General features: G+C 42.5%; 1 protein-coding gene across 1 annotated transcript in view; it reads right to left on the bottom strand.

The window, feature by feature from the left end:
• Positions 1-14,306, bottom strand: part of CHL1 (cell adhesion molecule L1 like) — a 216,737-nt gene that overhangs the window by 32,824 nt on the left and 169,607 nt on the right. The window contains exons 13-17 of the mRNA XM_056852239.1: positions 13,529-13,695; positions 9,098-9,263; positions 5,464-5,588; positions 2,284-2,385; positions 1,888-2,085 (exon numbers count right to left, since the gene is read on the bottom strand). Of these exons, the coding sequence (XP_056708217.1) occupies positions 1,888-2,085; positions 2,284-2,385; positions 5,464-5,588; positions 9,098-9,263; positions 13,529-13,695 (758 nt within the window). The remainder of the gene's footprint in view (positions 1-1,887; positions 2,086-2,283; positions 2,386-5,463; positions 5,589-9,097; positions 9,264-13,528; positions 13,696-14,306) is intronic.

The following is a 14,306-nucleotide window of genomic DNA, read 5'->3' as shown; positions in this document are numbered from 1 at the left end:
AAGGCTGGGAATGTTAAAAAAAGAATATAAATGAATAAGCACTGTAGAACAGCTGTTCCATAAAAGTATTTTCAGGAACTCGTTATTTCATGTTATATGAAGAGAAATAGGTTCTGAATAGAAATTTGTCCAACATCCTGTAGTACTGTGAGACTCACAATAAATCTTGCTAAATAGCCTAACCAGAAATGGCTTCTACATAAAAAAAGGACTAGACTGAGTCTTAAAAACACAGAATTATCTCTTGTACCAGTTGCAGCCGATTTTGGAGGGCCCTGGGATATAGTAATCTCTTCCGAAGGAACATTTCGGTGTGTGGACATTCAAGATATTGTAAGGCAAGTTTCTTCAAAATGAGGAAGGGAGCAGAAACAGTCCCTTCTCCTTTGCTCTGCCCCCCCCCCCCCATAATAACACAAGACAACAGAAAGTGGGTTCAACTAGTAGTATTTCTTGAAGAATTATTGGAATTAATTAAATGGCTGATCTACATCACTGCTTATTCACACAAGCTTCTGATTTTGAGGGAGTTATCCCTCACATCATCCACCTGGTCAGCCTTTTGGGCAGGTCCATCCTGGCTCCAAACTTGGCCATTACTTCCACCAGCCTTGCTTATCACCACCTACACAGCCATAGGTGTAGAGAAGTTCCAGGTTTCGTCTCTCTCTCTCTCCTTGCAAGGCTCCTACCAGGTTCAAAGAGGCAAGGGTAACCAGAATCATTTCCCTTTTTATTCAGAGATCATATTCCAGTGGAAAACTCTTCATAAAGAGATTTGGTTTAACAATTAATTGATTTTTATTGTAAAAATAACTTTTTAAACACACACACTCCACAAAACACACACAAAAGCAGACACACTCAAGAACTAGGAAAAGAGAGGTAGGAGGGGGTGGACACAAGGATTAGAGGTTCCCACGGGAAAGTAAATTTAATGATCTGGGGAGTGAAGTCCAGATAGAGGCAGCTGCATGGAGCAAGTAATGACCAGCATTCTCATAAGGGAAGCAAAGGAGGACTGTACATGCAAGTATAGGGTTCATGTTTTTGGATCCAAGGAAAAACGCTAGCCAGTTGCTATGGTGAACAGGGAGATATTTATACCCCAAAGAGGAGTTGGAGGTATGGTGTCACTGAGCCTGGCAATGTCTGGTAAAAACCTGTCATTGCTAGTGGACAAAACATCTGATTGCTCTTGATGAGTTTAGGAGTAGGAAGGAGAAAAGAACAGAAACAATGCCTAGGTACTTTGGGCTAAGTACCCCTGCGCATTGGCTATAAAGTTTTAGATGAAGTCGAGGTCTGGGAAACTATCTTCCAGAGTGAGTCAGAGGACTTGGCTAGCAACTTGATGAGTTTATTTGTGTCCATCACAATTCTCTGGAGTTCTATCTCTGATTAGATTAGTGAGTTGTGCCTTATCTGCTGCAAAAGAGAGCTAAACAAATGCTGAAGAAGTCTGTCTTTTGTCCTTTTGTTTTCATGTTACACCAAATGTTCTCCCAGGAGGAAACGGGCAAATAACTCTGAACTTTCCCAGTTGGATCTGTAGCATGGCACACAAGATGGATGCCAGGTAGGGTTTCCAACATCCAGGTACTAGCTGGAGATCCTCTGCTCTTACAACTGATCTCCAGCCAATAGAGATCAGTTCACCTGGAGAAAATGGCTGCTTTGGCAACTGAACTCTATGGCATTGAAGTTCCTCCTCTCCCCAAACCCCGCCCTCCTCAGGCTCTGCCCCCAAAACCTCCCACCGGTTGCAAAGGAGGGACCTGGCAACCTTATTGCCAGTAGACCACTTTTGTCTCTGGCTCTACAGCAGTGTTCCATCCCTGCACATTTGCTCCACTAGATATATAAGAGAAAGATAACAATGCATACCAGCAGGTGGTGTTTCATATCGTTCAGATGATTCACTGGGCCGGCTTCTCCCAACTCCATTAACAGAGACCACGCGGAATTGGTAATTTATAAAAGGGGCAAGTGACACAACAGCCGTAGTAACATTCCCTGGGATCCTGATTAGTTCCTGCCATTTTCTGGGCTCCCATCGGTTCTCTTCAAATTCCACAATAGATTCTATAAAACATAAGGAAGGGGATGACACGGCATGCAGTGAATGGGAATTAAAGGATTGATAAGAAGGGAAGAAAATGATTAGGAACAAAAACCTTTCAACAATACAACCAATTAAGCCCAGCTTTGGGTGTTAGCTTCTTTCTGATCACTTGCTGTCATGGGCGTAGAGTGAAAGAATGATATAAGACTCTGTAATACCATTAATTGGGCTGTTGTTGCTGTTTCCACTAGTCCATGACAATCTAACACTTCTGTTCTGCTTCTCCGAGAGGTAGAGGTCTTCTGGTGGGTCGGGGATATCTAAAGAATGGGGAAGAAATATGAGAAAAGTGAGTTGTGATGTTTTGCTCTCAGCAACAGAGAAGACAATATTTCCGCAATGGCACTGTACATTTCTAAAGGGGTGATCAGAATGACACAAACCTAAGACCAATGGTCCATATATTATGCACCCTCCTCCAGTGAACTGCGCTGGATATTTTAGAATAAAATATGAGAGAAACCACTGGATGGTTTGTGACCCCATCCTTCCTTCAGTAAGCATATACACATCCGTAGGAGAGCACATTTAAATACTCAGAATAGCAAAAGAGTATGTCTGATTCCTTGGTCAGTGTGGAGAGACTGAACAGAACATCTTATCCTTTTAAAAACAAATGAACAAAACCTGGAACATGAATGAATAACAGTAGCACTGGAATCCACAAAATATTCATTTCATCTGGAGAATCTGGTCATTTTAATTTTACAAGAGCTCTATGAGGTATAGGCTGAGAGATAGTGACTCCAAGACCACCCAGTAAACTTCATAGTTTTCCCCACCTACTGCAATCTGGAGTAGTAACCACAATGGCTTGCTCATCTGGAATGAGATGGGTAACTTACAGCACATTCCTGAGCTGTCAGCAGCCGGGGACGTGGGAAGGAGGTGCTGCCGTGCCACCTCCTAACCCATTTCCCGGCTGCTGAAAGCTTTTAAAAAGCTGTTTACTGGCTTCTAAAAGTTTAAATGGGGCAAAATGTCCCATAGAGAATAACAAGGCTGCACCTGCAAAATAGCAGTCACAGCCCCTCCATTCTCCATGCTGGCGTCCAGTGCCGAAAGAGGACAGGGAGCTGCCTATAGGTAGCTCCCCCACCCTGCACATCCCATGAACACCCCCTAGGATGCTGGCATGCCCCCTGGAATGCTGGTGCAGGCCTTTACGCAGTTATGTCGTATGAGGTTGCCAGGTTCCTCTTCATCACTGGGGATGTTTTGGGGCAGAGCCTGAGGAGGGCGGAGTTTGGAGAGGGGAAGTACTTCAATGCCATAGAGTCCAATTGGCAAAGAGGCCATTTTCTCCAGGAGTACTGATCTCTATTGGCTGGAGATCAGTTGTAAGAGCAGGAGATCTCCAGCTGCTACCTGGAGGTTGGCAACCCTAATGACATATGATATTTCTTTCTCATTGAAGGGAAAAAAAGAAGAGAAGCTAGAAAAGTTCCTCAACAAAGGTCAGATTTTATTCCTTGCATCCGCCACAGCAGGATTCTTATTAAGCAACTCTCATGGTAGCAGGAAAGCAATGAGGCAGAGCTAGAGGAAAATTCTGTATAAATATATGAATGTAATAGATGGCTAAAAATAGAAGTGTGGGATCTTTAAAAGGCAGCGAGATGTGGTTGTCTGGTAATGTGAAAGGAAATGGCATCTGTATGGAACTAACAGGAGCACAGCTGGGGGTAGCATTTCCAGCAACCTTGGCACCAGCAGCCGAGGGTGAAATTAAATGTGTGTACGAAAAGAGGAAAAGTTGATCAGAACTGGTTTCAAAATGAATTGAAATTATATGATGTTCCTTCCATAATACGTCTGTCAACTATGCTCAGAAACAATGGAAAATACAGTTCCATTATTTATTTGGAACACATAACCTTCCTATGTGCCCTAAGGCTTTCGCTGTGGCTATAAGTCAAAGGTTACAAATCACATTGCCTTGTCATTTGTAACCTTTAACTTTTAGCCACCTCAAATTACTTTGGATTTGACCAAATATCTCTAGCTAAAGGATATATAAGAAACCAGCAGTGAAAACCAATAGGTCAAAAAATGGCTGAAACATAATCTATCAGAGTCATCCTAATTAGAGTTTCACTGTTATAAGCCCATTGATTTTAATGGATTTAGAAGGGTCTCTGCTGATAGACTCTACTTAAGATGGCCCTGCGTATGTTTTTAAAGGCATGGATACATCGAACCATCGGACACCTTAAACATGTTAATATAGGCCCCTATATAACTTAACTGAGAGCCAATGTGGTGTAGTAGTTAAGGTGTCAGTCTAGGATCTGGGAAACCCACTTTCAAATCACAACTCATGCCATGGAAGTTTGCTGGGTGACCAGTCACACTCTTGCAGCCTCGACCTTGGCAAGTATTTGGATGAAAGACCTCTAAGGAATACCAGGGGTGTGATGCAGAGGCAGGCAATGGCAAACCACCTCCAAACGTTTCTTGCCTTGAAAACCCTACAGAGTCGCCCTATAGAGTGACTTGACAACATTAAAATGAATTATGGCAGGTGGTCCAAATCTGGGGAGCCACCAGAGACAAGTCCCTTCCTTGGTAAAAATCTACCTGGCCTCTGAAGGCAGGGTACTAGTGGAAAGGCATCTGAGAAAGACATTAACTGATGGGTGGGTTCACACGGGAACATATGGAAACCTTAAGATACTATGGTCCCAGACCATTGTGCCAAAACCCAGCTGCAAGTCAATGAAGATCTTTTGTATATGAGAATCAAGAATTTTGTATTCTAAGAAAGGTAGACTGATAGCAATATAAGTGTTCTATAATATTTGGAGGGGGCCACTTATGAAATGATGAAACGGAATTCAAGTTGGAAGTTGATACTTTTAGTTTTTAACATTCATCAGAATGTTTTGACAAGTGGGGTTTTGTGAGACTTCTTGGATGCTCTACAAGGAAGATTTCTGCACTACAGTCATGATTGTTCTGTAGTCTCATGACATCTGTCATTCAATTTCCTTCTCCCTTGTCATTGACATGCTTCCAACTGGCCTCCTCCTAATGCAGATTCTTCCCTTCTTTCCATTCTGTTTGGAAATGTCCCATCCCAATGAAATCTCATTTCCAAGTAAACACGATCAGCCTGAGGATGTTTGGGTCATGACCCTTTTCAGATCCCTAATGCTGATTCCTTTGACCAGCATAGAAATTAATCTGATTGATTGTGTGATGATACCCCACATTTCAGGAGTAAATCCATTTCTTGGTAGCAGACAGAACAGGAGTAAGGAAAACATTTCCCAGAGGGATTTAAACTACTACTAACAGCCTGAACTGTGCAAATGCATGTATGGAAATTAACTTACGGAGGACAGTTAAGTGGGAATCGTCTATGGCACTGTCAAGTGATGTACTGCCTACGCAGGTGTACACTCCATTATCTTCTAGTTCCACACTTGGTATTAACAACGTGTCCCTCTCAATAATGATTCTGCAAATGAAATATAAATTATACATGATGGAGAAAATAATAGTAAAATAAATATATTAGGATAATGACATGCTGTTTGCCACCTATGTGTCCCACTCTGCAAAATGCACAAGCACATATATTGGAATAATGTTGCTAGCACAATAATGTAACAATTACAACAGAACAATTCATTTACAGTAGAAATATATCATTATCCACTTTATGGAAATGTAGGTGTTTTTTAAAAGTTATTAAATGCTTTTTAATCCAAGGCGCTATGTAATTCTTATTTATCATTTCAATAAGACCTTTAGATTAGATTACACTGAGAATGGCTTATTAAAAGCATTAAATCAAGATCATGGCTGAACTGGATGTGAACCTGAGTGTTCGATCTCTGTCCAAAGGACTCCTTGTGGGTTCCAGTGCATACACAGAGCTTCTGAATTCCCTGCTGTGTGTGATGCTGCTTCCATTAAAAGGAAGGCGAAATTTCTTTATGGCAGATCTATGCATCCTGGAAGGAACTAGTGGAATGAAATGACTTTTTGCATCATATAAGGTAAAGGTAAAGGTCCCCTGTGCAAGCACCGGGTCATTCCTGACCCATGGGGTGACATCACATCCCGAAGTTTAGCAAGCAGAATTTGTTTACGGGGTGGTTTGCCATTGCCTTCCCCAGTCATCTTCCCTTTACCCCCAGCAAGCTAGATACTCATTTTACCGACCTCGGAAGGATGGAAGGCTGAGTCAACCTTGAGCCGGCTACCTGAAACCAACTTCCTTCGGGATCGAACTCAGGTCGTGAGCAGAGCTTGGACTGCAGGACTGCAGCTTACCACTCTGCACCACGGGGCTCTTTTGTATCATACAAAATAATTTTCAGAGCCAGTTACTGTAAATAGTTTGAAAGTCGCAAGGTTTTGTTTTTTTAATTGCTATAATTTTTAAACCAGGCAGAGCCAGTTAAATAGTTTGAAAGTTGCAAGGTTGTTTTTTAATTGCTATAATTTTTTAAACCAGGACTGACCAGCACCTGTAGTTTCAGAAGCCCACTCTTATATAGAAAGACAGGAGTGATCAGTTTCATAATATAGCCGACTTCATCTAGTAGTAAGGAGTTCACAGATAGGAAACATATGGTTCAGGCATAGCAATCCACACATATATGTATTTCTCAAGAGATGTAAAACTAATATGTAGAAGCTCTGCTCTCTTACAGCTTTAAAGCAGAAGCCGGGGGAGGGGATCATTACAAGACCACCATGTCCAACGGCTCCCAATGGCTCATATCCAGGCTGGATTTTGTTTTTACTCCCTATGGTTTGAGGAATTTCCCTCCCCATCCCCATGAATTTTGCTACTACATCACATGATGTAACCATGAGATGACCAATGAAACTCATACTTGGTATGTTTACTTGGCTAGTTTGAACTAAGCTCACAGTAAATCTCAGGCTACCGAATACAAAAATACAATGCGGGCTTAGAACTATTTCTTCACCACTAGAGGTCCTTCCAGGACAACTATGAAGCTCGTGGATAGCATATCTGCAGAAACAAACTACTTTATATTTAACCAAGATAGAAATCATTCTAATTCTCTCCGTTCACTACTGCCAATACCACAGCTTCCATAGGCTTTAATGACTCTCACATAACTTTTTTTCAGATGCTGAGACAAGAGGGTCAAGTGCCCTACACAACACCATGATTACATCCACTGGTCGGATATCATCATTCCTAAATCCCATTTGCCAGCAGAGCACACATAATACCGGCTGGCATGGTGATTCCTTTGCACCACTGAGGCTCTGCCAGGCATGGAAGTTAGTCAGAATCCTATGTTTGTTCACTGATCAGTCTTGAATCAAACAATGATGTATGATCCACCAGCAAAGAGCATAACTTTAAACACACCCATTGGAATTAGCAGGAAACATCGGATGATTGATTTCAACTTTTCTCCCTCCTGAGCCTGTGCTTTCCTAGGATACTGAACTATGCAGTTGTAACAAGTCGTCTTGTTTGGGGGCTTCCTAGATGCACCGGATTGGCCACTGTGTGAACAGACTGCTGGACTTGATGGGCCTTGGTCTGATCCAGCAGGGCTTTTCTTAAGCTCTTTTGTAATTATCCCATGAAGGAGGCAGCAGAAGAGGCATACCATAATCTGGTGAATTGGATTTGTTTCCCCAATCCTCCACATGAAGCCAGCCGGGTGACCTTGGGCCAGTCATGCTCTCTCAGCCCTACCTCACAGGGTGTCTGTTGTGGGAAGGGGAAGGGAAGGTGATTGTAAGCCGGTTTGATTCTGCCTTAAGTGGTAGAGAAAGTCGGCATATAAAAACCAACTGTTCTTCTTCTTCTTCTTCTACCACAGGATAGGTCCATGAGAGACTGAAGTGGCCATCACCAGCTTTTTGGTTGTCTGCCTCTGTGGAGTAACCTGAAACCAGAGTCCCAGGTTCAATCCCCGGCTTCTCCAGTTGAAGGGTTTGGTAGCAGGTGATGTGAAAGACCTCTGCCTGATAGGAGAGGCCCCTCCAGTTGAGTAGACAATACCGACTGTGATGGACCATTAGTCAGATGCAGTAGAAGGCATCTTCATGTGTATGTGTTCATGCCTGAGGAGAGTGGTAGAGCTAGTGGCTACCAGTACTCATCGCTGGCATCCTAACTGCAGGAGCTTCTGAAGCCTTTTTACAAATAAGTTGCATGCAGAAGGCTTTTCCTGGCTGCATGTGTGTGAAAAGGTGAATGGATCAAGTACAGTGATGACATTCTGGTGGTTCTAGGGGCACCATGGAAGTGGTTGGTGCTATTGCTATGTTAGCTTTGTTTTAGCTAATGACTTTGCTATACTGTGTGAGCACATAGGATCATGGCTACATTATGCTGGTGTTAACACGGGTCTGGATGCCATCCAGAATGTTACGCCCATGGTGAGTTCACAGCCAAGGAAAGATCTGACCTAGAGAGTTACCCACAGTTCAGGCTCCTAGGGAGTAGGGTTGCCAGGTCCCTCTTCACCACCGGCGTGAGGATTTTGGGGTGGAGCCTGAGGAAGGTGGGGTTTCAGGAGGGGAGGGACTTCAATGCCATACAGTCCAATTGCCAAAGCGGCCATTTTCTCCAGGTGAACTGATCTCTGTTGGCTGGAGATCAGTTGTAATAGCAGGAGATCTCCAGCTAGAACCTGGAGGTTGGCAACCCTACTAGGGAGGCTACGTAGAAGGGAGAAAACTACACCACCCTGTGTTCCTTGAAGAAAAGATGGGATAAAACACTGTCACAGTATAGCAGAGTTACACTCTTCTAAATCCCCTGAAGTCAATGTAATTCAGCTCAGGCTTTAGGCATTCTAAATATACTATATGGATAGCCACAGGTTCTATTGACATCATATGAATCAAAGAATACACCAGAAATGGGTTAGGTAAACAGATACAGATCTATATTTGCATTCAGACCATTTTAAAAATCGTATCGTACTCACACGAAAGTAGACAAAACTTATTTATTACCTGCCCTCCTCTGTTCTGTTCATGTCAAGCTCTTCTCCATCTTTTCGCCAAGATATTTTAAAATGGTGTCTCAAATGTGAGTCATATTCAGCACGGCATTTAAATTCAACTGAATGTGATTTCAAAATTTGTGGATTCTTAGGTATCACAGAAACTTTTGTAGCATCTAAGAAAGAAAAATATATAAAAAACATTGTCATTTTTAAAACAAGTTAACTATTTAAGGAACTCTTCAGTAGGGCTGTCGATTCGGTTCAGCCTGAACCGAAAAACAGCCGAATTTCCCCCAATTCGGTGGTTTTTCAGTTCGGATTAAACAGAACTCAAAAAAGGGGGGGAAACGGGGAGCCGAATTCGGCGAGTTCAGGGTGTTCCTGAATAAATTTGGCGAATTCGGGCCCTTTAAACAGATATGCGCCTTCCAGCTGGAGCTTCCCTGAAGGTGCGCGGGGGGCCCTTTAAATAGATTTGTGTCTCCCAGCCGGGAGGCACAGATCTGTTCCACCAGATTTGTTCCACCGTGGAATAGATCTGCGCCTCTGTTCCACCATGGAATAGATCTGTGCCTCCCAGCCGGGAGGCACAAATCTATTTAAAGGCCCCCCCCCGCGCGCCTTCAGGGGAGTCCCCTGAAGGCGTGCGGGGGGGCTTGGAATAGATTTGTGCCTCCAAGCCGGGAGGCGCAGATCTGTTCTACCTCCCCCCTCCGCAAGCCTTCAGGGAAGCCCCTGAAGGGGGGGGGGCGAATTTTCCCCCAAACTCCAGATCTCACCCAAATTTCGGGGATCCGAAGTGGGGGAGTTTGGACTTCGGCACGGCCCGAATCAAAACGGGCCAAATTTTGCCGAATCCGAATTTTACCAATTTTTTTTCCAACAGCCCTACTCTTCAGTGAGTCAAGTGCTTTTTATTCTTTGGCTTATTCATCTACACAGCAAAATGGTGACTATTAATTCCATTTTTCATAGGATAACACTGTTCAAAACCTAATAAATATCAGAAGTCTCACTGAAAGTATTTTCCACTTCTCAGATCTTCTACCACTAGAGCAGCTCCAAATTTGGCTTGAATTTCACTCTGGCCAAACACCATTTTCAAGCCAGGGATAAGCAGAACGTTCGAAAATCCTCAGGGAAATTTCACTGAAACTTTTTTCAGCTTCCCTTGACATTCTTCAGAGATTTTGCTTGCTTTGCCTTTAACTGCAGATGAGATTTTAGGTGCAACTCTAGCATAACAGGAACCACATCTGCGCTAGAACATGTGTATCATCACATCCAGACTGGGTTTTTTTCTGCATTGCCAAGACTTGTTTCCAAAGTGAAATAGATGCCTTAAAAGTCCTCTGTTGTTTTCATCTTTGACTCTTGTAAGACACACTGTAGGTGTTCAATGTTCCAGTCCTTCCTGTTGATTCATATCTTTCCCCCTTGTGCATGCAAACAGACTCACATGGTACATTGATAGAACAAAATGCTCTCATTATGAATATACATTTGGCTACACCTGAATTATTTTGTGAGGTGTTTTACTAATGCACAGAAGTGCATGTGTTTATCATTAAAACACTGCACAAAAGTTGCTGCATTGGCAGTGGACATCTGTGCTGAAAAAGCCAAGTTAGACCCTGAGTAGGTCAAGCTAAAGTATCTCAAGTATCAGGTGCCAGGAAGACCTTTTCTCTCTGGAGAGAGGTTGCCAGAGTAGGCAACATTGAACTATATGGATGGGGAAAACATTATCTATTTCATCAGTTCAACTCATATTATATTGTCTCAATGAGTTAATTTTCTTTGAGTGAGAAGCCAGGCATATATTCAATTACCTGTTGAAGTTGGAGATGAACAATACTGATGACATTCTTTGGCTTGGATCTCGCAGATTATTTCAACTGATGGAAGGGATTTCTATAGGAATGGAGCCAATTTTCTCACTACCCTCTTCCTGCTGTAGTGTAATATTTATTTATTATTTGGTTTTATACCCTGCCCTCACTCCCCGGCCTAAGGACCTCTCCCCGGCCCTCTCCAATTGGAATGCTACTCATTAGGGACAAAGGACCTTTATTATAGCATATATAGCATATAATGCTTTCCACTAATTTACCCGGAACAGACGTTAAGCTAACTGGCCTGTAATTTCCTGGGGGGGCCCTGGAACCTTTTTCATAAATGGGTGTTACATTGGCCATTCTCCAGTCCTCTGGTACAGAGGCTGATTGAAGGGACACATTACATATATTTGTTAGAAGTTCAGCAAGTTTCCCATCTGAGTTCTTGAAGAACTCTAGGATGAATACCGTCTGGTCCCTGTGACTTGTTAGTTTGCAGTTTGTCTAGACGTTCTAGGACTTCTTGCCTTGTTACCACTATTTGCCTTAGTTCCTCATTTTCCCCTCTCCAAAATCTCTGTTCAGGAGAAGGAATCTGCCCTGTATCTTCAACAGTGAAGACAGATGAGAAGAATTCATTTAGTTTTTCAGCAATCGCTTTATCCTCCCTTACAGTTCCTTTACTCCCATTGTCATCCAATGGTCCAACTGCTTCCCTAGCTGGTTTCCTACTCCTAATATACTTAAAGAATTTCTTATTGTTTGTTTTGATGTGTTTAGCAATAAGCCCCTCAAAATCCTTTTTTGCATCTCTAATTATCTGCTTCCTTTTCCTTTGTGCAAGTTTGTGTTTGCTCCTGTTCGCCTCGTTTGGGCAAACCTTCCAGTCTCTGAAGGAAGACTTTTTTTCTCTAATTGCTTCCTTCACCATACCCGTTAGCCATGGTGGTGACCTCTTGGACTTATTACTACCTTTCCTGACCTGCAGTGTACAAGCTAGCTGAGCCTCTAGTAATGTGGACTTGAGTACCCCCAAGCCTTTTCAAGAGATTTAACCCTCTTAACTGTTCCTCTCAACTTCCTCTTTACCAATTTTCTCATTCTAGAGAAGTTCCCTCTTTTAAAGTCAAATGATATTGTATGAATTTTCCCAGTCACTTTCCCACTTACATCTAAATTAAATTTGATGCCATTGTGATCACTATTGCCAACTGGCTCAACTACATCCACATCCCGCACTAAGTCACCGGCAGCACCACAGAATATTAAATCCAGGATCGCTTCCCCTCTGGTTGGGTCTATGACCAACTGTTTGAGGGCACAGTCATTTAGGATGTCTAAATTTTTTTATCTCTTTGGCTTGTCTGGAGCATACATTTATCCAATCAATATGAGGGAAGTTGAAGTCTCCCATTATTACTTCTTTGTTACCTTTACATGCTTCCCTAATTTCGTTCTCCATCTCAAGATCACCCTGAGCCATTTGGTCAGGGGGCCGGTAGAATGTCCCCAGTACTAAATCTCCTTTGGGGCTCAGAATCATCACCCATAAGGATTCTGTGGACGAGTCTGCCCTTTTAATGGTCTCTAGCTTATTAGACACCATGCCTTCCTTGATATACATAGCAACACCCCCTCCAATATGCCCTTCCCTGTCATTTGTATACAGTTTGTAACCAGGGATGACTGTATCCCACTGGTTCTCTCCCCTCCACCAGGTTTCTGTAATGCTCACTATATCTGTTTTCTCTTAAAACCATGCACTCTAATTCCCCCATTTTTGCTTGGAGGCTTCTAGCATTAGCCTAGAAACACCTCCGCACTGTTTGTCTCTTTCGACTTTCCTGGCATGTGCCTTTGGGCATCTTTAAGTGGCTATCCATCATTTTTTTTCCATTCCCTTTCATGTCTAAGTAATTCCTATGTGGGCAATCTGAAGCAATTTTTCCCTTTGTCCGTATGCACTGAGTTTGCCCGAACCGGATGCTTCTCAGCTCCTGTCGGCTCCTGTCGGCTATCCCCCCAGGTTCAGTTTAAAAGCTGCTCTGCCACCTTTTTTATATTATGCGCCAGCAGTCTGGTTCCATCCTGGTTCAAGTTGAACCCAAATCGGCAAGAGGCCTGTGACTAATTTTTACAGTTGTGCAAATTAAAGCTGGGACATGATCTACTCACTGTTGTACAAACCTGCAAACTGTGCAACAGTGATTTGGATCACAATAAAGTCTTCCCTTTTTAATGGAGAATATTGCTCAGTAATGCCTCTGAGTGCTATGGGAAGGAGTACGATGCACAACCAGACCAATCTTTTAAGGTACTGGCCATAATGGTTTGGATATACACGACAATACCTTGTGATTTGCAGCGGGAAATAATGTTCAGTCAGTAATTGCATCATGATCAAAAAATAAAACTAAAAATCTATCCAGCTGTTTTCAACTAAACATGTGCTGAACATTCAATATGAGTTTTGAAGAAGTGTGAAATATCTGCGATGGAACAGTTGCACACAGCTATCATCAAAACTATGTGATAGGCATCCGGTACAGTAAAATGCAATTAGACCTTTCACAGTAACTTCAGTTCACATTAAGTTTTACCTCTGACGGTAAGAGTAGCAATGATCGCACTTTTCCCAACAGAATTGGTCACCCAGCAAGAATAAGACCCAGAATCTGTCTTCCTCGTTTCTCTGATCTCTAGGGTTCCATTTGGATACTGATAATAAGATGGCATGTCAAGACGTGATAAGCTGTCTTCTTTTGTCCTAGTAAGGCAACAAAGAGCACAGGTTATTTCCATCAATGTCTGTGTTTTGAAATGGGATGTTAGAGTTTGAGGGCAAGTGGGTATGTCAGGAAACCCAGGATTAAGCCTTACTGTCATTCAACAGATAGACACAACACCCTATGGTTCTATATTGTGAATGTACTCAAGGTTGTTTCAACGTTTTTTTTTTAAAAAAAATCATGGTAAAAATTCTGAACTATTATCCACACAAGGGAATCTCAGCTTGCTTAGCCTTCATTACCTTATTCACTGTTTGAGTTTACTCTCTTCTCACCATAAATGTTTAGGGGGTTCTAAACTTCTTAACCATAATATCATAATTATGCTATTGTCTTCCCTAGGCTGTGTATTCTGAGATGGAAAGGAAGCAAGAAAAAAAAAGTTTCAAGAGCCAGAATGGTGTAACAATGAACATGTCAAATCAGGACATGGGAGACCCAGGTTCAAATCCCCACTCATCCATAAAATTCATTAGATGACTCTTGGCCAGTCATACTTTCTCTCAGTAATCTATCTCATAGAATTGCTGTGAGGAGGAGGAAAAAACCCTAAGCTCCTTAGGATACAAATGGGATAAATTTCAAATTA

The sequence above is a fragment of the Euleptes europaea genome, chromosome 1 (genome assembly GCF_029931775.1).
Source record: "Euleptes europaea isolate rEulEur1 chromosome 1, rEulEur1.hap1, whole genome shotgun sequence".
NCBI lineage: Eukaryota > Metazoa > Chordata > Lepidosauria > Squamata > Sphaerodactylidae > Euleptes > Euleptes europaea.
Note: the sequence above shows the minus strand (reverse complement) of the source record. Positions and strands in the feature narration are given on the sequence as shown.